The 24,661-nt window shown below is 50.8% G+C and overlaps 2 protein-coding genes across 2 annotated transcripts in view; one reads left to right on the forward strand and one right to left on the reverse strand.

Annotated features, from left to right (window-relative positions):
* Window positions 1–24,661, reverse strand: part of LOC115635670 (zinc finger protein 436-like) — a 340,481-nt gene that overhangs the window by 232,564 nt on the left and 83,256 nt on the right. The window lies entirely within an intron of this gene.
* On the forward strand, window positions 7,238–18,533 carry LOC115635723 (zinc finger protein OZF-like). The gene is made up of 3 exons (XM_030534869.1): window positions 7,238–7,264; window positions 14,007–14,310; window positions 14,969–18,533. The coding sequence occupies exons 1-3, from the start codon at window positions 7,238–7,240 to the stop codon at window positions 16,033–16,035; spliced, it is 1,398 nt and encodes a 465-aa protein (XP_030390729.1). The 3' UTR covers window positions 16,036–18,533.

The raw sequence follows: 24,661 nt of genomic DNA on the forward strand, positions 1-24,661 counted from the left end.
GGGCGCCGGCGCGGCAGCCCAAGGCGCCCCCCGGAGTCAGGGCGTAGCCGCAGCAGCCTGACAGCCCGGGGCGCCCCTGGAGTCAGGGCATAGCCCCGGCAGCCCGGGGCGCCCCCTGGGTCAGCGCACCGCCGCACAGCAGCCCGGCAGCCCGGGGCGCCCCCGGGGTCAGTGCACCGCCACGCGGCAGCCCGGCAGCCCGGGGCGCCCCCAGGGTCAGGGCGCAGCCACGGCAGCCCAGCAGCCCGGGGCACCCCTGGGGTCAGCGCGCCGCCGCGCGACAGCCCAGCAGCCTGGGGCGCCCCTGGGGTCAGGGAGCCGCCGCGGCAGCCCAGCAGCCCAGGGCGCCCCCAGGGTCAGGGCGGCAGCCCGGCAGCCCACGGCGCCCCCGAGGTCAGGGAGCCACTGAAGCAGCCCGGCAGCCCATGGCGCCCCCCGGGGTCAGGGCGCTGGTGCGGCAGCCCAGGGCGCCCCCGGGGTCAGCATGCTGCCGCGGCAGCCCAGAGGTTTGGGCTGACCGTGGCTGCGCTGACCCAGGGGAATCCCTGGGCTGCAGGCAGAGGCTCAGAATCCCTCTACCTCCCAGAGCAGGGGCTCCAGCCTCTGCAATTTTTCTCGTTGCCTGGCGGGGGCGCCGGCTGCTGGGCAGAGCTGCGCAGCTCTGCTTAGGGCACGTGGCAAGGGCCCTGCGACAGCGGCACAACACCAGGGCCTTGCTTCTAGAGGAAAGCAGCGGCTGCCCCCTCCCTGGCTCAGCCTCCACGTCAGCCCCAGCGAGGGGCATGGAGAAGAAAAGAGCCTCAGCAGTGGTCTGGTGGAGCGGAGGAAGAAAGAGGACCCTAGCGCTCATGCATTGGGCAAGGTAAGCAAGTGCCTCCCCATGGGTCAGCCTCAGGTGCCTGTGCTCCTGCCCCCTTGGTCCATAGCTGGTCCCTGCTCCTGCTCCCCTTGTGCCTGGACAGCTGGAGAGAACAGCAGCCTGCAGAGCTGAGCTGCCCCAGTGCCCCCAGGCACCCCCCTGACCCCATCCCCCTCACAGCCCTGCCCCCCAGCTCCGAGCCTAGTCCTTCTGAGCTGGAAACCCCCTGACCCCATCCCCCCAACAGCCCTGAGTCCCAGCTCTGAGCCCAGCCCCTCTGAGCTGGACACCCCCCTGACCCTATCTCCCCACATCCCTGAGCCCAGCCCCTGTGAGCTGGGCACCCCTGAACCCAGAGCCCAGCTCCCCACCCAGCCGTGGGCAACAACAGCACCACCCCCAGGCAACGACAGCCCATTGGTACCAACTATCACAATCACCCAGCAACTGCCCATTATGTAATTGCAAATGTATACATACCATTACAGCTTTTAATGTTTTTAAATAATGTATTTAGTTTATTTTCAAATTATTACAAATTAATTTTTGAATGTATTTCACTAGTTATTTTTTACATTTCCTAATACATGTTACTATAGTATTGCAAATGTTTTATGGAAGGGGCCCCCGATTTTGCTTTGCACAAGGTCCCCTGAGTCCTCTGGGCAGCCCTGTCTGAGTTTTAAGCCCTGCTGCTGTGTTTTGCCTGCAACAAGCGGGCCTAAGCCTGTGAGTGACCCCCATAGCAGCTACCTGAAGAAGTGCTTGGGGGAATCATGCAGAAGGAGTGTGATATTTATTTGAGTTCTCTCCTCATGGAGGCTGTGCTCCACTTGGTGCAGGACAGCAGTCTCAGCAGGACTCTAGGCCCAGCACCTTGCCTCAGTTTGTAGATTTGTAGTGCACCCATCACCGGGCTCAGTCTGGCACCGCTACCCCTCACCAGTGCCCAAGAAGCAGTCAAAAAAGTTGGATGGACTGGTTAGGTTAGTTGTCATGCTGTTGCTTGGCCACTGTAGAGACCACTGAATGCATAGTATTCCTCTATGATATTCTGTCCTGAGCAAAATTGGCATGTTATGAGGTAGTGCCTGTGAGGGACAGGTGTCTGTTTATGTATTCAGCCATCATGTCTTAGGTCTTCTGCGGGGGGGAGCTTTTCCATCCTGCTTTCATTGGTGACATCTGTGATGCTCTGGTAGACATCTATGAAGACAATACTCTGACAGGATCATCTGGAAATACATCACGAGTTGATGCAAAGGCTCTTACAAAAGCCATTTCTAGTTTCAAGTTTCTTGTTTCTCTTGTTTTGTGGTATGACATATTGTTTGAGATCAACATAACTAGCAAACAACTTCAGGCAAAAGAATTTGATATATGTGATGCCATTAATCAACTTGGAGAAACCAAGAAGTTTCTTGTGGGCCGCAGAAGTGACGCAGCCTTTGAGAAAACATTGGTAGATGCAGGTGAACTTGCGGAGGAGTTGGATGTACCGGCACTTTTTGAACTAGATCCAATCCGTATTAGAAAGAAGAGGAAGCAGTTCACATATGAAGCAGATGACGAACCTATTTATGATCCAAAAGAAAAATTCAAAGTGAACTTTTACTTTGCAGTCATTGACACAGCAATACATTTGGTTGAAGAAAGATTCACATTGATGCAGCAAATTAGTTCAGTATTTGGCTTCATATATGATGTTTACAGTTTGCAAAATAAAACACCAAAGCAAATTATGGAACATTGCTTGAATCTGGAGAAAGCTTTGCAACATGGTGAATCCAAGGATATTGATGGCCTTTGACTTGTGCAGTGAATTGCAAGCTATTGCAAGACGAGTCCAAAGGAGTTCATCACCGCAAAATGTATTGACTTCATATGGGAAAATAAGCTGACAGATAGTGTCCCTAACACAGTTATTGCTCTTCGCATCCTCTTGACTCTCCCAGTTTCTGTGGCCAGTGGTGAGCAAAGCTTCTCGAAGCTCAAGTTGATAAAAACATATATGCGAACGTCAATGTTGCAACAAAGACTTGTTGGGCTATCTACCTTGTCAATAGAACATGACACTGCTCACAGCATTGACTTGGAGGAACTTGTTTCTAAATTTGCTAAACTTAAAGCGCGGAAACATAAATTCTAAATTATAACATGTTACTCTGTGACCGTGTATTGCGTATAATGTATGTGATTTGGGGGGAGGGGGGGCGCAAGATGGAATTTTCGCCTAGGGCGCAAAATATCCTTGCACCGGCCCTGGCCGCATCGGGTTTTGTAAATTGTATGGAGGGCTGGTTAGGGGAAGGGGTTGTGGCCTGGCCCCTACCTTCTATCTGCCCCCCCCCAGGACTCCTGCCCCATCCAACCCCCCATTCCCTGACAGCCCCTCTGGGACCTCTGCCCTATCCACACACCCCTGTCTCCTGACTGCCCCTGGACCCCCGCTGCCCCATCCAACCCCTCCTCTCATTCCTGACAGCCCCCTAGGGCCCCTGCCCCATCCAACCACCCCTTCTCCTTGTCCCGACTGCCCCCTGCCACCCCATCCAAACCCCCCTCCCCCACCTTTCTGACTGCCCCTGCCCCCATTCATCCTATTTCCTCCCAAGCACCATCCACATCCCTGCCCCCTGACCACCACCCTGAACTCCCTGACCTCTATCCCACTCCTCCCTGCCCCTTACCATGCTGCCTGGAGCACCAGTGGCTGGTGGCACTACAGCCAGGCCACGCTGCTGCTGCCACCACCACAGAGCACAGAGCACCGAGTCAGGCCAGGCTCTGCAGCTACGCTGCCCCAGAAGCTCACAGCCCCGCTGCCCAGAGCATTGCACCAGCAGCGGAGCAAGCAAGCTGAGGTTGCAGGGAGAGAGGACAGCACGGAGGTGGCCAGGGGCTAGCCTCCCAGGCCAGGAGCTCGGGCGGCTGGGCAGGATGGTCCCGCAGGTCAGATGTGGCCCACGGGCTGTAGTTTGCCCACCCCTGCTCTAGCGATATCTATGTCCTCATTCCTCAGTGCTCAGAAATCATTAGTCATCCCCTCCCCACTGAAAATCATGGAATTGACTGAAAAATCATGAAACATTTAAAATAACATTTTGCATTCTTTTCCTTCAGCTTCTGGTTCCTGATCTGTGAAAGGGCCATGTTTCCAAGCTTTTCATAGATTCCCAGGCCATAAGTGACCACTATGATCATGTAGTCTGACCTTCTGTAACAGAGGCCAGAGAACTGCCCCTAAATAATTCCTCTTTGAACTAGAACAGATCTGATCCAAACTTGAGTTAAAGATTGCCAGTGATGAACCATCCACCACAGCTCTTAGTAAGTTGTTCCAACAGTAAATTATCTCAATGTTCAACATTTACACCTTTTGTCTAGCTTCAGTCATGACTTGAATACAGGTATTGAAGGGCATGTGCTATTCAGGAAAGACAGAAATAAAGGTAAAGGTTGTGGAGTAGCAGTGTATATTAATGAGGCATTAGACTGCAAAGAACTTGGAAGTGATTGAATAGGTAAGACAGAGTCTGGCCTGGTCTACACTATGCTTTTAAACCAATTTTAGAAGCGTTAAACTGATTTAACGCTGTACCCATCCACACAACGAGGCCCTTTATATCGATATAAAGGGCTCTTTAAATCGGTTTCTGTACTCCTCCCCAACGAGAGGAGTAGCGCTAAAATCGGTATTACCATATCGGATTAGGGTTAGTGTGGCCGCAAATCGACGGTATTGGCCTCCAGGCAGTATCCCACAGTGCACCATTGTGACCACTCTGGACAGCAATCCGAACTCGGATGCAGTGGCCAGGTAGACAGGAAAAGCCCCGTGAACTTTTGAATTTCATTTTCTGTTTGCCCAGTGTGCAGCTCTGATCAGCACGGGTGGCGATGCAGTCCCAAATCCAAAAAGAGCTCCAGCATGGACCGTATGGGAGATACTGGATCTGATCGCTGTATGGGGAGACAAATCTGTTCTATCAGAGCTCTGTTACAGAAGACGAAATGACAAAGCATTTGAAAAAAATCTCTAGGCTATGCTACAGAGTCCACAGCACAGTGCTGCGTGACAAGCGTAACGGAAAGCCAAAGAATCAAATGGACACTCATGGAGGGAGGGAGGGGGTACTGAGGACTCCAGCTATCCCACAGTCCCCAGCAGTCTCTGAAAAGCATTTGCATTTTTGGCTGAGCTCCCCATGCCTGTAGAGTCAAACACTTTGTCCGGGATGGTTCAGGGTATAGCTCGACAATTTACCCCCTCTCCCCCGTGAAAGAAAAGGGGAAAAAATTGTTTCTTGACTTCTTTCAATGTCACCCTATGTCTACTGAATGCTGCTGGTAGACGCAATGCTGCAGCAGTGAAGAGCAGTATCTGCTCCCCTTCACTCCCTGGTGGCAGATGGTACAATAATGACTGCTATCTGTCGTCATCATCAGCCCGTGAGTGCTCCTGGCTGGCCTCAGGTGAGGGGGCGCCTGGGTAAAAATAGGAATGATTTCCAGTCATTCCCAGTAGATGGTACAGAACAGCTGGTAACCGTCTTCATCATAGCAACTGAGGGCTGATCTCCATCAGCCCCTCCCTTTCACGTGTAAAGAAAAGATTCTGTTCTGCCTGGACTATCACAGCAGCGGGATGCTGGGCTCCTCTCCCCCGCACGGCTTAATGTCCTGTCTAGATTAATAGCAGCTGGAAGCTGCCTCCCCCTCATTTTATCTCACTAATAAGTCAGTGTTTCTTATTCCTGCATTCTTTATTACTTCATCACAAACTGCAATGGTAGCCCAGGAGGGCTGGGGGAGCAGGGAAGCAACGGATGCAGTTGTTGCAGGGGCACCCCCTAGAATGGCATGTAGTTCATCATTTCTGCAGGATCTGACACGGAGCAGCTGTGCTCTCTGGTTCTCTAGTACACTTGCCCCATATTCTAGGCAGGATTGACTCTATTTTTAGATACAACATAAAGGAGGGAATGACCCAGGGAGTCATTCCCATTTTTGTCTTTGCGCCCCCAGCCGACCTCAGCCGGGGGTACCCATGACAGCAGCAGACAGTACAGAACGACAGATAACCATCATCTCATTGCCAATTTACAATGGCACAGCAGACGGTACAGAACAACTGATAACCATCTCTGCTATCATGCAAAGGCAAATGAATGGTGCTGTGTAGTGCTGCAGTACCACCTCTGTCAGCGGCATCCAGTACACATACGGTGACAGTGACAAAAGGCAAAACAGGCTCCATGGTTGCCATGCTATGGCCTCTGCCAGGGCAATCCAGGAAAAAAGGGCATGAAATGATTGTCTGCCGTTGCTTTCCCGGAGGAATGAGTGACAACATTTACCCAGAACCACCCGCGACAATGATTTTTGCCCCATCAGGCACTGGGATCTCAACTCAGAATTCCAAGGGGCGGAGGAGACTGTGGGAACTCTGGAATAGCTACAGAATACCTACCCACAGTGCTTAGGGTATGTTACAGGTCCTCTGGATTTAATCTGGATCTGGAGAGATACCTCTTAATGAAATAAATATTACTGGAAATTGTGTGACTATGGGAGACTTTAATTTCCCAGATATATATTGGAGGACAAGTGCTACTAATAATAGTAGGACCCAGATTTTCCTGGATGTGATAGCCAACAGATTTCTTCACAAAATAGTCTCTGAACCAACAAGAGATGATGCCATTTTAGATTTGATATTGGTGAGTAATGAGGACCTCATAGAAGAACTGGTTGTAGGGGACAAACTTGGTTTGAGTGATCATGAGCTAATTCACTTTAAGCTAAAGGGAAAGACAAACAAAAATAGTCTGCAACTAGGGTCCTTGATTTCAAAGGGGCTCACTTAAAAAAATTAGGGCAATTAGTTAGGGAACTGGACTGGACTGAGGAATTCAAGGATCTGAATGTGGAGGAAGCTTGGAATTACTTTAAGTCAAAGTTCCAGAAGCTACATGAAGCCTGCATCCCAAGCAAGATGACAATATTCATAGGGAAGGGTTGCAGACCAAGCTGGATGAGCAAGCATCTCAAACAGGTGATGAAGAAAAGCAGAAAGCCTACAAGGAATGGAAGATGGAAGGGATCAGCAAGTAAAGCTACCTCTTGGAGGTCAGAAAGTGTAGGGATAAAGTGAGAGCTGCCAAAAGTCAAGCTGAGTTGGACTTTGAAAAGGGAACTAAAACCAATAGTAAACGGTTATATAATCACATAAATAAAAAGGAAAGAAGAAGTAGGACTGCTAAACACTGATGATGGGATGGAGAGTAAAGATTATCTAGGCCTAGCCCAACACCTAAACAAATACTTTGCCTCAGTTTTAATGAGGCTAATGAAGAGTTTTGAGGTAGTGGCAGGATGGTTAATGGCAATGAGGAAATGGAGGTAGAGATTACCACATCCGAGATGGAAGTCAGATTCAAACAGCATATTGGGATTAAATTGGGTGGGCCAAAATAATCTCCATCCAAGAATATTGAAGGAACTGGTACACGAAATTGCAAGACCAACAGCAAGGATTTTTAATGAATCTGCACACTCAGAGGTCAGGCCCTATGACTGGAGAATTGCTAATATGGCTCCTATTTTTAAGAAAGGGAAAAAAAGTGATCCAGGAAACTACAGGCCTGTTAGTTTGACCTCAACTGGATGCAAGGTCTTGGAAAAGATTTTGAAAAAGAAAGTAGTTAAAGACCTAGAGGAAATGGTAACTGGGATAAAATATAACATGGTTTTACGAAAGGTAGATTTCTTTCTTTGAGAAGATAACTGATTTTTTAGACAAAGAAAATGCAGTAGATCTAATCTACCTGGATGTAGGTAAGGCATTTGATACAGTTCCACGTGGGAATTATTAGTTAAATTGGAGAAGATGGGGATTAATATGAGAACTGAAAGGTGGATAAGGAACTAGTTAAAGGGGAGGTTACAGTGGGTCATACTGAAAGGTGACCTGTCAGGCTGGAAGGAGGTTACTAGTGGAGTTCCTCAAGGATCAGTCTTGGGACCAATCCTATTTAACATTTTTATTACTGACCTTGGCACAAAGAGTGAGAGTGTGCTAATAAAATTTGCCAATGACACAAAGTTGGGAGGTATTGTCAATATGGAAAATATCACAAAAGAAGATCTGGATGACTTTGTAAACTGGAGTAATAGAAATGGGATGAAATTTAATAATGCAAAGTGCAAGATTGTGCATTTAGGGACTAACAAGAATTTTTGCTGGAAGCGACAGAGGAGGAGAAAGACCTGGGTGTACTGGTTGATCAAAGGATGACTATGAGCCACCAATGTGATGCAGCTGTGAAAAAGGCCAATGCAGTCCTAGGATGCACCAGGAAAGGTATTTCCAGTAGAGACAGGGAAGTGTTATCATTATACAAGGCACCTGTGAGACCTTATCTGGAATACCGTGTACAAATCTGGTCTCCCATGTTTAAGAAAGATTCATTCAGACTTGAACAGAGACAGGGAAGGGCAACTAGGATGATCCAAAGAAAGGAAAACCTACCTCATGAGAGGAGACAAGGAGCTAGGCTTGTTTAGCCTAACCAAAAGAAGGCTGGGGGGAGATATGATTGCTCTCTATTAATACATCAGAGAGATAAATACCAGGGAGGGAGAGGAGTTTTTTCAGTTAAGCACCACTGTACACATGAAAAAATGGATATAAACTAGCCATCAACAAGTTTAGGCTTGAAATTAGGTGAAGGTTTCTAAACATCAGAGGAGGAGTGAAGTTCTGGAACAGCCTTCCAAGGGGACCAGTGGGTGCAAAAAACCTAACCGGCTTCAAGACTGAGCTTGATAAGTTTATGGAGGGAATGGTATGATGGGACTACCTACAATGGCATGCAGCCAATCTGCGACTGCTATTAGCAAATATTTCCAAGGGCCAGTGATGGGACACGGGATGAGGAGGGCTCTGAGTTACCAGAGAAAATTCTTTCCAAGGTGTCTGGCTGGTGGGTCTTGCCCACAAGCTCAGGATCTAACTGATCGATATATATTTGGGGTCATGAAAGAATTTTCTCCTGAGTCAGATTGGCAAAGACCCTGTGGGGGGTGGGAGGGGGTTGTCTTCCTCTGTAGCATGGGGCACAGGTGACATGCAAGTTTAAACTAGTGGAAATGGTGAACTCTCTGTAACTTGAAATCTTTAAACCATGATTTGAGGACTTCAGTAACTCAGCCAGAGATTAGGGGCCTATTATACGTGTGGGTGAGCGAGTTTCTGTGGCCTGCAATGGGGGGATGTCAGACTAGATGATCATGATGGTTCCGTATGGCCTTAAAGTCTATGAGTCTGTGGGTTTTGTCTGCTAGATTGAAAAGACACATAGTCAATTTTCTGTTCCCCACGTAAATACTTATAGACTGTGAGCAAGTCATCTCCTAAATCTTATCATTGTTAGCTAAACAGCTTGAGCTCTGGGAGTCTTTCACTAAGGAATAATTTCCAATCCTTTAATCTTTCTCCTGGCTTTTCTGCACATCTAGGAGTCTGGAAATTTACATAAAACAAACACAGAGATTATGTCATCATCACCTACCTTCAGGTGCTGTGGCTTCAAAGAAAACACAACCCATAGCCAGGTTGCATATGTGGAAGTGGGAGCTTGCTCTGTGCATGGGACGTGTTCCAGCATTTCAGGGATGTGGCACACAAGTGGCTGGCTCTCAGACTGTGACGTCTCAGACAACACGGTATTGTAGTGTGGGGATATCCCAGGGAGGAAACAGACAGAACGAGGGGAGGAGTCTTGTCCACTGTGGCCTGGAACTCTAGTTAGGGGCCTCTGGCATAGGGATTCTTGGGTTGTGAGTGTGATTTGAGAGGTGACACCAAACAAGTTGATTTCCTTCTCTGTGCCTCTGTTTCCCTATCTTTAAAAAGGGGCACAGGATGCTTAGGAGCCTGTGTAGAGCACTATGGGATCGAAAGTGCAGAATAAGCCCCAATTGGTATTGTCATAGCTTATTGGATGGGAGGCTGAGAGGGACAGCCACAGGTCACCATGTAGCAGGCCTCAGGCTAGCAGTCAGAGGACCTGGCTTCTAATCTGATCAGTACAGTGGTTGTCCACCATGGGTCAGCAGTTGTGGTAACCAGAGCCTTCCAGAGCACAGAGAGAAATCACACAGATTGTATAGAGCACTGGGGAGACTAGGGTCATGAGGGACAGCTGCTGGTACCCCCTGGAGAAGACCTGACAGCACAGCATGGCCAGATGTAACTCAGGTAACATTTGCAGCCTTCACAGGAAACCCTGAACAGAAGCCCCTCCAGTCAACTAGTCCCTATCCCTTGAATCCACAGGAGTCTGGCGAACATGGGTGTGTCAGCAACAGCCTCCCTGGGCCACCAGCCCCCACACCATAGACCCCAAATAACCCCCTCCCACATCCCTTACCCCCCCGTCATAGACCCCAACTAACCCCCTCTCACAGCCCCTAGCCCTCCACCATAGATCCCAAATAACCCCCTCCCCTAGCTCTTAGCCCCCTGCCACAGACCTCCAAATACTCTCCGACCCTTCCGCCATAGACCTCTTCTCCTTTGATGTCATCTTAGGATGCCCTTGGTGTGTGGATATCTCATGAACAGCTGCCACCCCAAGGAAGCCCAGGACAGTGTGTATAGAAACAAAGCCCCTTGGTGGGACCAGGTAGCATCAGTCAGCCCCTCTTTGACATGGCAGGGACAGAGGCTGGAGTCTGCTCTAATCACAAACAGGCATTGCAGATCTGCCAGGCACAGAGGGGTGGAGAATAGCAAATAATTTGTGAACCACTTCAAGGGGGTGCCTAGAGTCTCAGCGGTCTGCCCAGGAGACCCAGGAAGATCTTGGCGTCACCTGGAGGAGAAAGCGTCATGGCTGGATTCACAACCCCAGCAGGGGTGGAGGGATAAAGAGCATCAGGGATCAGCTGTTCTGCAGATCTTCCAGCTGGCCCTGGCCCTGCAGTTCTGGTGGCTGTGCCTAGACAAAGGGCTGTGCTTGGGTGACTGGGTCGGGGAATGGACTCTCAGCGCAGGTGTTGGTGGCCTGCACGGGTGAGATTGCTTTTCCATGGGCCCAGAAAGGCCAGCTGAACCAATAGCCTCTGGGTAGAGAACTACGAAGTGTGCTCCTTAAATGACCCAAGTTTCGTATGGTTTGGTGAATGGTCCCTAGGATGGTTAAGATTTGATGCTGGAGAAGATGCGTAGGAATAAACCTCCTCAAATGTTAGTGCTACCTCCTCTGGTGCCCTAGATGCCCTCAGAAAGGGGTTACCAGCTGTGTAGCAGGGCAGGGGGAGCCAGATGGTACCAGGTAGGAAGATTTAGTATGTGGTAATGAGGACTCCGGACCTAGGAAATGACAGATGAGCATCACTGAAGGATTCAGTGATATCAGTTCCGGAGTCACAGGGCACTCTCTGGTGCTATGTAGGCAATGGGTCTCGATGGGGTCGGTGCTGTAATGACTGGTGCCATTAGCATGTGTCCCAACAACAAAGGCACCAAGTATGTCAGTACCGAGAGTGTCAGTGCCGAGGTGTTGGTGCCAGAAAAGGGCTGGTCAATGGCCAGGTGGGTACCAAGGGAACCCACTGCACAATGAGTTCTGAAGTGTTGGTACTGGACAAGGCTGGTCAGTGGCTGGGTCAGTACCGAGGGCACTGGTGCAGAGTCAGTGCTGAGGTATCAGCAAAGCACTGAGGATCCAGAGATGAGTCAGAGACATTTGTCTGGTAGGCACTGCAGGAGGTGACCTTGGAGCAACACACCTGCCGAGCCAGGTCAGTACCAGTAGAGGCCTGGATCAAGGAGGCCTGTGCTGCCTTCTCAGCTATCAACAACAGGGGCCATTCAGTGGAGAAGAGGCTTGGGATCTCGAGGAGGCCTCCTGGCTCAATGGGTACTGGCTGAGCTGGGTTTCTCAGAAGGGTGGTCCACCAACACCCCTGATGTTCAGTTCTGTTTCCCACTCTGTGGAATGTGACAATATGACCCTTCTGGGTTCACGTAGAAAAGGAGCAGCAGATGTAGAAGTGGTCTGGATATTCCCTTCCCCGGATAAAAACATCACCTGGAGTGCCCATTGTGAAGTGGCACCAGGCAGAGAGCAAGATTTACAGCTTGGGGACTTAGCTGGAAGATCACGGAGCTGAGAAGCCCCCAGTATGCACAAAAAAAATCCTTAAAATCTCATGCAGGGGGAGGAGGGGCAACTGTTTGTGTTCTCCTGCCAATGGCATAAAAAAAACACCCTAATTAAACTAACAAAGTCCCTAATTAAGCTAACTTATAAATGCTCTGAAGGACAAAGTGTGGTGGGGATTGGTCCTGCTTTGAGCAAGGGGCTGGACTACATGACTTCTCTGAGGTCCCTTCCAACCCTGATATTCTATGATTCTGTGGGGAAGCAGATGGACCCAGTTCAAGTTCTGTCTTATTGTTAAGAGGGTCAGAAAGAACTGAGGGGCAGGTAGACCCGATCTGCCCTGGACTGGGACCCCCGGGGAACAGCACAGCCCCTGCACACGCTGCTGGCCAAAAGAAACTGTTCTCACCTGCATGTGAATCGAGCATGGGATCCACATGAACAAAAGCCTAGAGAACGACAGGTGGTGCCAGAATACGGTGCCTTTATCCTGGTGTGATCACTGATGTCTGCCCCAAGCCCACACCAGGCGTGCTAATTGCAGGAGAAAAGCCCACTCTCTGCTGACAGTTCAAACAACGGGACACATGCAGCCTTATGTTTGTGAGTGTGAGTCCCCAAAGGGGTGTGTTTTCCTTCCTTCGTTAGGGCAGGGTGGGAGCTCCTGTACCACTGGCATTGTGCAGCCCAGCTCACACCTGGGGCAGCCAGGAAGTCTCTCATGCTACCAGAGCCAGGCTGGCTCCACCAGGAGCCACTGGGCTGGCTGCAGGAGCCGGGGGGGGTGAGTTATATGGGCCCATGGTGCCTATGCTCCAGCAATATTCAGGGCCCAGGGGCCCCACTCCACCAATGTTTGGGGCCAGGTCTCTCCCACAGCCCCATCTACCACCCCCACATGCCTCCCCCAAAGCATCCCCTGGCCCTGCCTGCTGCCCCCGCGTCCCTCCTCCAAGTGTCCCTGCCTACATCCTGGGCAGCAGGCAGCTGCCCTGCCACACTAGGCTGCGCTCCCTCACTGGCCGCTGCTGGCTACAAGGCTGCTGAGCCTGCAGAGGGAGGAGGGGCACATATGATGCCCCACCCCCTGACACCCACCAGGAGACAACTCCGACTCTGCGGGGGGGCTTCCTGGAGTCCGGACCTGAGCAGCTGGGGCTTGGGTGAGTGTCGAACTCATGACACCCTGCCCCCCCCCCTGCAGTCACCATTCCTACCCCATGCTTGGCAAGGGGCAGCCCCATCCCCCAACCCCAGTGAGGGGCAGCAGCAGGGGAGGAGGTGCTCACGTGACGGCAGCTCCACCCCCTCCCCTGCCCCAGGCACCCACCAGAAGGGAGATGGGTGGGGGGCTTCCTGCACCTGAGCAGCTGGGGCTTGGGGAGTGTCATGATACCCTGCCCCCCTACCCCCCCCATCAGCAGTCACCACTCCTGCCGCAGGCTGGGCAAGGAGCGGCCCCATCCCCCACCGAACAAGGACGAAAAGCGTTGGCTGCCTCCTGACGAATATCACAAAAGAAGGGGCTACATTTTGTTTTAATTTTAGAAAGTATTTGCTTTTGAGGGTTATTGATCCAAGAGTGCTGGGTTGTTTCTGTATCCAAACAGTATTAATAAAGTGGATATTCAGTTAAAAAATGTCTTACAATAGTGATATTGTGCAACAGAGGGAAGGTGTAAACGCTTATTGTTTCCAGTCCATTTTTACATTCTTGTAAAAAATATAGCTCGGCTTACAAGGCAGCTGCGGGGAGGTGGGACTTGGATCCGGACCCCTTCTAGGCACCGCCAGAAATTATACAAACCTGCCGCCCCGGGCAGGAGCTGCTGAGTAGCGCTGGGTCATGCAGGCAGTCGGCTGACCGGGAGGGACTGTGCACCCGTGTTTGTGTGGCTGCAGAACCGAGTCTCGGAGCCGACGCGCCTCCCCCTGTCCTGGCTGGGGGTGTCCGTGTGTCCTGGCCATAGCCCACGGGAAGCGAGACAGACGGACCCGGCTCTGACTCCGGGCCTGCGGCCGGGGGCGAGTTCCTCAGCGCTGCCCGCCAAGTGGCGCTGCCGCTCGCTCACGCGTGCCGGGCGCTCGCTGAGCGCTCTTGGTCCCTCCGCTCAGCGGGCTGGGGCGGAGCTTCCCGGGTCAGCCGCTGCGCTGCCTCCATTAGCTGTGACCCGAAACCCTGCCTCGAACCGCCGCTGCTTCCAGGCCGGGAGAGCCCGTCCGTAGGGCAGCCCCGGGCTCTGCTGCCACCAGCCCCTGAGCCGGAGCCTGCAGGTGAGGGGCGAGACCCGGGGAAGGGCTGGGGCCGGGCAGGAAAGTGACTCTGCACCACCGGCCCCTCCCGGAGCTGCTGCCCTCCCTGCCCCGGCTCTGCCCCCCCGAGCGCCTGCAGGAGCCGAGCCAGCTCCGGGACAGCGAACACTGCGGGCCGGGCCAGGGACCGAGTCTCCCAGCCCGAGGGGGCGGGAGGGGGACAGGGGGAGAGACTGGCAGGGGCAATCAGTGGGGAGGGAGGTTCCCGGCTCCCATCCCTGCCCAGCCCCATTCCCTGCAGCACCCCGGGGCAGATTGACTTTCCTGGGGAGAAGGGGAGGAGCAGGGAGAGGAAAAGCCAGTTCCTGCCTCTGCCTGGTCCCAGCGCTGCTGAGGGAATGTGCTGCCCTGGGGACAGTGTCAGGGGGATCCCCCAAAGCGGCTCCTTCAGTTCCTTTCCAGTGTTTGTTTCAGAGACTGTGCCTGTGGAGCCAGGTTAAAAATATGTCAGTGGTTTGAGTCTGGGTGAGAGGGGCCAGATCTGCACTTTAATGAATTCTAACATGAATTATCAACAGATACTTGCATTGTGGTGCAGCTTGTGCCCTTCCGTCTCTGAGGTACCTTCCTCCCCCTTCCCCCCCAAGGAATGACACTCTCTCTCTCTCTCTCTGAGCAGGTGAGCACAAGCAGGAAACATCTTCATTCACATGTGCTGGTAAAAAAGCAACTCCTGACAAGATGCCTCCCAAGCGATCCAAAGGAAATGTTTCACAGGGACTGAACCAGAAAAAGTCCCTCAAGAATCAGAGGAAGTTGGACAAGCTACAGAAGAGCTCTCTTGTGCAGAGAGAGGGTAAATCAGCCATCCGTGGGAGGGCTGTGAGGAAGAGCAAAGACACCATCATCTGCCAGAGAACATACGCAGAGGAGAAGCCCAACATCTGCATTGAGTGTGGGAAAAGCTTCACCCAGAGCTCAGACCTTATGAACCATCAGAGAACTCACACAGGGGAGAAACCCTATAAATGCATCGACTGCGGGAAGAGCTTCAGCGTCAGCTCAAACCTGAGTCGACACCAGAGAACCCACACAGAGGAGAAGCCCCATCCCTGCACTGACTGTGGGAAAAGCTTCACAAACAAGTCCACCCTGACCCAACACCAATGCCTCCGCACAGATGAGAAGCCCTATAAATGCATTGACTGTGGGAAGAGCTTCAGCCGCAGCTCCCACCACAAGAGGCATCTGAGGAGCCCTCCAGGGAAGAGGCAGGACAAATGCACCCACCGGGAAAGCGCCACTGTTGGGAAGGTGAAAGAAACTAAAGTGTCTAAGAAGAAAACCCCAACCATTGAGATCCCCAACACATGTGCCGAGTGCTGGCAAAGCTTCAGCCAGAACTCGGACCTGGTCAAACACATGAGGATCCACACAGGAGAGAAACCCTATGAGTGTCCCGACTGCGGAAAAAGATTCAATGTCAGTTCAAATCTGATCAGACACCAGAGGATCCACACAGGAGAGAAACCGTACACGTGCTCTGACTGTGGGAAAAGCTTCACTGATAAATCCACTCTGACCCAGCACCACCGGATCCACACAGGAGAGAAACCGTACATATGCACTTACTGCGGGAAAAGCTTCAGCCGCAGCTCCCACCACAAGAGACATGAGCGAACCCACACTGGGGAAAACCCCGTGTCCTTTCTGCCCTTGTGGCCCTACCCCACCCAGACATACTGAAATGATCCCATTGGTTCTGGGCAATGGGAGCTGAGGGCCCAGGAACTAAGTGGGAGATTTTCCAAAGCCCCATCATGATTCAGTAGCACAATCCCCATCAGCTTCCAATAAGACGTAGGGTCCCCTGTGCTTGCATTACTTCTGGGCATGAGACCTAGGTTCCTAAATCAGTTAGGTGTTCTAGTGCCACATAGAGTAAACTCTTGACAACTGTAAGAATTTGGGTCTGAAATCCCACCTAGAACGAAAGGAGCTCTGTGAGGGGTTTTTAGCATTAGGAAGTAAACTACCCAAATTCCATTAGGATTATTTGTATTGTGGTAGTGCCTAGCAGCCCCAGTCATGGACAAGGAACCACAGTGCTAGGTGCTGTACAAACACAGAACAGAAAAATGGTCTCTGCCCCACAGAATCAACAGGATCTGGGTGCCTAACTCACTTAGACCCCATGAACATCCACAGTTTCATAGAGTTTAGGGCCAGAGAGGACAATTAGATCATCTAGTCTGACCTCCTGTATATCACAGGCCATGAATCTCATGCAAATACTGCTATATCAAGCCTAATTACTTTAGTTAAACTAAAACCTTTCAGTGCTTAAGAGGCTAAACTGTTGTGAGCCAGAGTAGAAAACAGGAGAGACCAAGTGGCCCCTGCGATAGCTGGGAATTGATTAGGTGAGAGATCCTGGGATGATTCCCAGCAGACAATTCACACCCCATGCAGTGGAGGAATGCAAAAAACCTCAAGATCTCTGCACCTGGGGGAAGATTCTTACCCAACCCCAAATCTGGTGATCAGTCCGACTCTGGGCAAGTGAGCAAAATCTACCAGTCAGGCATCTAGAAAAACAATTCTCTGAACCACTTCAGAGTACTGGCTTACCTCATCCTGGGTCTGATGCTTCAGAGAAAGATGAAAAAGAAACCCAGATACATCTGGCCAGTGGTGCATTGGGAAAAAAAATTCCTGTTCCCTGCAAGGGGAGTGTCTGAAGCCCTGAAGCATGAGATCTCGTTATTGTCATTACATAGTACAGCCAGTGTGCAGGGAGGGGTGGGATAAAAAGCCTGTTCTTTGGGGCACATCTTTCAGCAGGGAGCTACTTCTTAGAAGAATTTATTTGATTTTATGTGATCATTGGCCTGTATGGATGAGTTGAGGTGGACAGTAGAGCCCTGTTCCCAGCCGAGATGGTGTGTACAACATGATTGGATACCCCAGAACTGGCTGTCACTGGTCCCCTTGCACAGTGTCAGCAGGGAAGGCAAGCACTCAGGAAGCCCAGCAGATCTGAACTCCCCTGACTTCAGCAGGAGCTATGAAATCTGGGCTCAGTCTGGGTTTAGCCTGCAGTTCCGCTACCTGTGGTGAGGATATAAAGGGGCTGTTGAGCCTAGTTCCTCTCCCCAGCACTGATCCCCATCTCTTGTGCAGTTGGTCAGTTCTGACACAGATCCAGCGGATCTCCTTGTGCTGATAACATTCAGAAAAGGGGGTTTCTCACTCCTACTTTCCTGTGTAAATAGCCCCTCCCCCCCAGTTAACTTTGCTGGCTCTCTGCGCTGGCACCTTGCTGGCAGCCAGTCTGAGACACATCACCCCAAACTCCAGTTTGTCTTGCTGTCAAAGCTGAACTGATAAGATGCTGGAGCCAGAGAATTGGGGATTCCCACATTCTCCAACTGCAAGCAAACTGCTTTGAGGCAGGTTATATTCCCCCCAGTCCACCCCACCCACCAGCCTTCGTTACCTTGCTCCCCATATCGCACCCTGCCCATTAATTGACATCTCTGCCTCAGAATGAGAGTTGGGTGCTGCTGTTGTTCTGTTCCCCTGGCTCTTGACTCCCTGGGCCTCAGTCTTCAGAGTTTGTTCCTTCCCCTCCCCTGGAGCTTGGGTTAGTTGAGGGGACTCACAGCTGCATCAGCAGAGTCCCAGAGCCCAGGTTTGCGTGTGAGGCTGCTCAAAGCTGGAGCAGCTGCTCCCAGGGAGGCTGGGCACATGGACACTCCCAGCTGTGGCAGAGCCTCTCTCTCTTGTATATACTACATGTGTAGTTGCCAAGTATGTTAAATGCATTAGGCTTTATAGAGAACACATTCTATTAAAAAAGCCTCAGGCGCCTTGGAAAATCCCAGCCTGAGATTCTGGACCATTGTAAGAACAATGAACAGGAATCACCCAAGGACGAGATGTTATGTAAAATATCCCCTGTTGTATTATTTCAGCACTAGCTTGTAGGGAGAGCGGGATGGTTGCAGAGAGCAGCACAGGGGTAGCGTTACCTGTTCAGAACGCTGACTTGTCTGCTCACCTGCTCAGCCTGAATGCTCCCTTCATCTAGGTATTTTTTATTTTGAATAGATGCCACTGATGCTATTCTAGTGACTGCTGATGCTCTGATTTTTCCTGCTCTGCTGATGATTCGTTTGTGTCTGTTGCGGGTGCTAACATTTGCCTTTTTTAAAGTATCATTAAATAGGAAACTGACTCTCTTATCTGCTGTTTCCTGCCCCCATTACCCCCCCCCCCCGCAGTTGGTTCCTAAAGCCAAGCCCCAGGTCCTAGAATGTTAATTTCCTTAGAAAATAGAGAGGGAGCAGTTGGGCCTTCCCATGTCTAGTGGCCCAGCCAGCTGAAGCTTCAGTCACACTTTACCTTCATGTGGGAATTTTCTATTGGCTTTTCCTTGCATTGAGGCTGCAGGTTGAGAGGGGGACAGCTGACATGGGATTCAGCTTGTCCAAGGGAAGGTTCATTGATTCATAGAGCTTGCAGCCAGAAGGGACCATTAGCTCGTTTACTCTGACCTGTCTAAACAGGCCATTAAATATCAGTCCTTTAGGACCCAGTATTTTCTCCCCATGAAGGTGCTTAAATACCATAATCAAGTCACCTCTCAATCTTCTTGAGCTAAACAGATTGAGATCTTTTAAGTCTGTCATTATAAGGCATTTTCTCCAGCTGTCCAGTGATTTTTGTATCTCTTTTCTGCACCCTCTCCAGTTTTTCAGCATTCCTTTTAAAATGTGGGCATCAGAAGTAGATGCAGTATTCCAGTGTTGGTCTGAGAGGTAAAATTAACTCCTGACTCTGATTCACTACTTCCCTGTTTATACACCCAAGGATCACTGCACTGGGAGCTCATGTTAGTTGCTTGTCCGCTATAACTCCTAAACACTTTCCAGAGTCACTGCTTTCCCAGATAGTCTCCTGTTCTGTAGGTCTGGGTTTCATCCCTTTTTCCTAGTTTTATGAGTGCACTGGGCTGTATTAAAACACATTGTGTTTGAATGGGTCCTGTTTAACAAGTGATCCAGATCACTCTGCATGACTGCCCTGTCCTCATTATCTACCACTCTGCTGGTCTCTCTGTCAGCTACATCCTGTATCAGCAGTGATTTTATATTTACTACCAGATCATTAATGAAACTGTTGAATAGTTTTGGGCCTAAATCCCCTCCCTGCTGAACACCTAGAAAAAAAACCCATTTGATGGTCATTCTCCATTGACTACTTTTTGCGGTCGGGTGGGGACTGGTCAGGGAATGGGGTAGAGGGCCTTTCCCATCCAGGGTCTCAATTTCAAGCCAGTTGCTCTGGTTGACTTAGGGCGACAGGACAGAAACATTGAGACCTTAGAGTACTAGTTCCAGTCAGTGCAAAAGTCATCTTGCAGGTAGCAGATACTTGGCTGCTCCAGAAAAGCAGCTCTGCTACCATAGTGATAAGTGGGGCACAGAAATGTACATAGACTAGATCAGACCCCTAGGAGTAGGATCCACCCTACAAGTGGGATTAGAACCGAGAGCAGGTACAGGATTTAAAATAAACCAGGAAATGAGCAACTCCTCTTCAAAAGGATGAAATTCCTCCAAGTAAACAGGATGAGCTGCCAGGACAAGGGCCGCTGAACTGTACCTCTCAGCCTCTGAGAGATTGCTGCTTCTCTCCTCGATTTTCACCTTAGTCAGCTGATGGTTCCCCTGGGGCTGGGGCCTGGTGCTTTCCTGGCACCTAGCCAGGCTCCTTCAGAGCTTTGGGGGCAGGGCAGAGCACAGCTGCACCCCTGTCAATTCACAACTGGCATGCTGTCCCTTAAGGACCATAGTTGATGTGTATTAAAACAATCCCCAAGCTGCTCTAGCTTATGCTGATGGGGAGCAGATGCAATTTATGAAACAAGGAGCCATAAGAAGCTCTCTGACAGCCCCATCACCTTCCTCTGGCTCCCCAGTGCTGAGTTGGAGCTGGAGAAAATCTCGCTCTGGATATGTAGTTGGGACCTCGGCGTAGGATTGTCCAGCAGGTAGAGCACTCGATTGGCCCTTCAGAGGCTTGGGATTCATTTAATAAAAAGCATAGGGCATATCCTCACTTCACAGTATGTTGTTTTTTAAACTTAGATCATGGTAGCACACAGCAACCTGAAACAATATCAGAGCCCCACAGTGCGTGGACATAGTGACAGATGCCATGTTGCACAACTCTCACAATTGTATTGTGAGTTTTGTCATATTTGGTGATTTCTTAAATCCCCAGCTTCTGGAGTCGTGAACATGGGAGACGCTCAGCTTTCTTTTAAAAAGCTGTCTGGCCCCATGGGTGGAGCAAAAAGCTTGAAAACATGACTAAGTCTGCCAGAAAGGTTCAAAACCAGAAGGCCAAGAAAACTAGTCCAAAATACTGCTGCTGCTGATTTTTTTAAGTAATATTTTAAACTATTATCGTGATTTTGGGACATCTGATTCATGATTTTTAATGCTTTAATCAAAGGAGGGGGTGGGGAAACTGAGGCACAGAGCAGTGATGTGACTTGCCTGAGGTCACACACCAGGCCACTAGTAGAGCCATGAAGAGAATCCACTGCCCTAGGCCCATGCCCCAGCCACTAGATCCTTTTGCCTTACTGGAGTGTGTTGCTCTTCTGCCAATGTATGCCAGCTGAGGCTCTGGGTTCCTGCACTTAAGTGCTTTCAAAACTGTAAACCAATACACAAGCTCTAGCCTTTTCCTGTGCTGCCTCCCTGTGGCCACATGCCCCAGTATGTAAACTAGTCACTGCAGCTCTAGCCTGTCCAGATCACTCCCAGACTGGGCTCTGCTAGGGCGCCTTTCATTCTCCGAGCACCGTGAACATACTAGCTGAGTCAATTCATACAGCCTTGGGTTTGCAGGTGAAGGGCTCCACAGCAGCCACATGGTGGAGATCTCAATCCCCTGCAAGCCGCTACCTGGCTTAGCTGGTGCAGTCTGGCCACCATCTCCCAGGGCTGCAAATGTTGAATAGAACAATTCCCAATGGTTTCACCTGCCCACTAAATGCACCATCACTCACTGCTGCTTTGCTGGATCATCTCCCCTGCCAGCATTGCTGTCTGCCCCCAGCCAGACACTTCCAGGTCAGTCTCCCCGGATGGGCTCAAGCTTGGCACAGGTCCTGGGGCATAGCAGAGCTTGCTGTGGAGTGGATCTGTTCTCAGCAGGGCATCACTCCCACGAGCCTGGAGTCTCTGTGCTGCCACCATGTTGCCATGGGGCTGCCTGCTACTAGCAGTGGTGGAGCTGTGGGGTGGGAACGCTTCTTGGCCCTGTAGGGTGATGGCATGACAAATACCAGCTTTGTCCAAGCTCTCATATGTACTAATGGCCACCTGTCTACTGGGCCAGGGTTAGGGATGAGAAAGAAGGAATAAACCAGGAAAGTCACAAGAGGAACTCAGTGGATGAGGAGAGAGGGGAATTTAGGCTGGTGCCAAATGACTTTTCATCTAACAGCTGGTGGCTGGGAAATGGTTTATATTACAGCAGCAGCTGACAGCCGATAGCAGGCTGGTCTTGGTAGGGCTCCAAACTGGGCTCCAGAAGAGCTGTGTTCAGTTCCAGGCTCTGGCACCAGGCCCCTGTGTGCCCTGAGCAAGGAAGGTCCTTCGTCTTGCTGGTCTCAATTTCCTGGCTGTGAATGGGGAAATGATCCTTCCTGTGGCTCTTCAGGGCAGGGCCTGTCCATCTGTATGTGTCTGTGCAGGACCAGCACTAGTCACTGCTGATGTAATACAAATACAACATGAAATCACCAATGTGCTTTGCCCCTTGGCTACTGCAGTGTGAGCACGGCTACACAAGCTCAGGGATGGCAATGCAGGGGAATGCAGCACCAGCTTCTTTTGTCATAGCCTGAGTTTTCATCAGAGACCTCACACACACATCCTGGCCCAACCTACCCCAGCTCAACGTACACCAAGCCATGAAATACCAGCTCAGATTAGGCATGCCCCAGCCTCCATCAGAAAGGCTCTGAGAAGGCAACACTCAGCTCTCCCCTGCCAGCTAGCTGGGGAGGGGAAAGGCACAGGGACCAGACTGTATGAACACACCCACTCTGCCTAGGTATCCAGCAGAGAGAGCTGTGTTGCTGAAGTCATCAACTTTGGCAGGTATTGGGATACAAATCACTCTAGTACTGAATGCAGGGGGTAATGCAATCTTCTTATCTTTATTGTATGAGTAAAGGACAGCAGAACTGTGCTTTGCCTGTCCTGATTGAGGGGGTCACCCTCAACTGGACTGAACGTGCTAAGCAGGGGGCCAAGATGCCAGATCTCTGTGGAGGAGGTGGGGATAGGTGTTCCTGGTGGGAGGAGTAGGCTTTGTCTAAGAGCCCTGGACATGGTTTAACCTGCCACTTTCTACTGTTCAAAGACACAGCTAATTAGGGCTCTATTAGGAGTCTTGTTTTGTTAAGTGATCACTAGAGCTGAAACCACTTCTTGTGGGACAACATTTCTCCCCAGGATGCTTCAGCAATGAAGTTCCCACACACAGAGATAAGTCATTCTTCAAGACTTACCTGAAGAGATCACAGTAGAGAAGCAGGTAGCAGCAGAAGGTGATGGTGTGCATCAGCAACAGCTGGTGAAACAGTGAGCAGCTGACAGGGTGACCAGCAGAGCAGTGATGCCAAAGCAAGTGTTGGACATGTGGCAAATTGCCAGTACTGTTATGCTGGGTCTCGCGCTTTCTCTTCTTTGGGGAAGGTTCAGGGCACCATTGCTTGCCTCTGAATTGGTATTTTAATTACCCCACTGGTGTTCTTGAGGAGGGGAGTGAGAGGGAGGGACCTGGGCCCACCCTCTTCTCCAGGTCCCAACCCAGGGGCCCTGAGGTTTCTGGTGAACCACTTGAACTAGCAGTTCCTTCCCCTGGGCTACTTCCCTCTCCTGCCCTTCAGCTTGTGAAGGGGCTTCTAGCCCTCCTTCTACATAAGCCAGTTGCCCCTTAGCCAAAAAAAACCCTAGGTTTCTCAGCTCTCCTCCAAACTTTCCTTTTGGTCTCTCTTCAAAACTGTTCTCTGTTTCAACTCCTTCAAAATGTTCTCTGCTCCAGCTCCCACACTGTCTGACTGAAGCAGCGGGTTCTTAGCACATGACTGACTGCTGGTGCTCTAATTGGCTTCAGGTGCTCTAGTTAATCTATAGCAAACCTTCCTCCCCTTGCAGGGAATAAGGCTCCCTGCTAATACTCTCCTGCTGCTCTCTGGCCATGCTGTATCACAGACACTAGAGTGAGTAAGGTGCTTTTTCTGTCTCTTCCCCCACCCACCTTCAAGTGGGAGGTGAACTCACTCAGGGTATGTCTACTCTACAAGATTATTCCGCTTTTACGGAAACCGATTTTTTAGAACAGATTGTATAAAGTCAAGTGCACACAGCCACACTAAGCACATTAATTAGGTTGTCTGCGTCCATGTACTGAGGCTAGTGTCGATTTCCGGAGCATTGCATGGTGGGTAGCTATCCCATAGGTCCCGCAGTCTCCCCCGCCCATTGGACTTCTGGGTTGAGATCTCAGTGCCTGATGGGGCAAAAAACATTGTTGCGGGTGGTTCTGGGTACAGCCTCACCTCTCCTTCCATGCAAGTAGCAGACAACTGTTTTGCACCTTTTTTCCAGGATGAACTGTGCAGACGCCATAGCACGGCAAGCATGGAGCATGCTCAACTGAAGACAGCAGTCATGGACGTTGTAAACACCTCGCGCATTCTCATGCAGTCTATGCTCAACCAGGACTTGCAAAACCAGGTGAGGAGGCGGTGGCTACGGCAGCGTGGCGACGAGAGTGATGAGGACATGGCCACAGAATTCTCTCAAACAGCAGGCCCCTGTGCTTTGGAGATCACACTGGTAATGGGGCAGGTTCTAGCCATGGAACACCTATTTTGGGCCCGGGAAACAAGCACAGACTGGTGGGACCGCATAGTGTTGCAGGTGTGGGATGATTCCCAGAGGCTGCAAAACTTTCGCATGTGTAAGGGCACTTTCATGGAACTTTGTGACTTGCTTTCCCCTGCCCTGAAACGCCAGAATGCCAAGATGAGAGCAGCCCTCACAGTTGAGAAGTGAGTGGTGACAGCCCTCTGGAAGCTTGCAATGCCAGACAGCTACCAGTCAGTTAGGAATCAATTTGGAGTGGGCAAATCTACTGTGGGGGCTGCTGTGATGCAAGTAGCCAAAGCAATCATTAAGCTACTGCTACAAAAGGTTGTGACTCTGGGAAATGTGCAGGTCATAGTGGACGGCTTTGCTGCAATGGGATTCCCTAACTGTGGTGGGGCAATAGATGG

Source organism: Gopherus evgoodei, chromosome 15 (assembly GCF_007399415.2).
Source record: "Gopherus evgoodei ecotype Sinaloan lineage chromosome 15, rGopEvg1_v1.p, whole genome shotgun sequence".
Lineage (NCBI taxonomy): Eukaryota > Metazoa > Chordata > Testudines > Testudinidae > Gopherus > Gopherus evgoodei.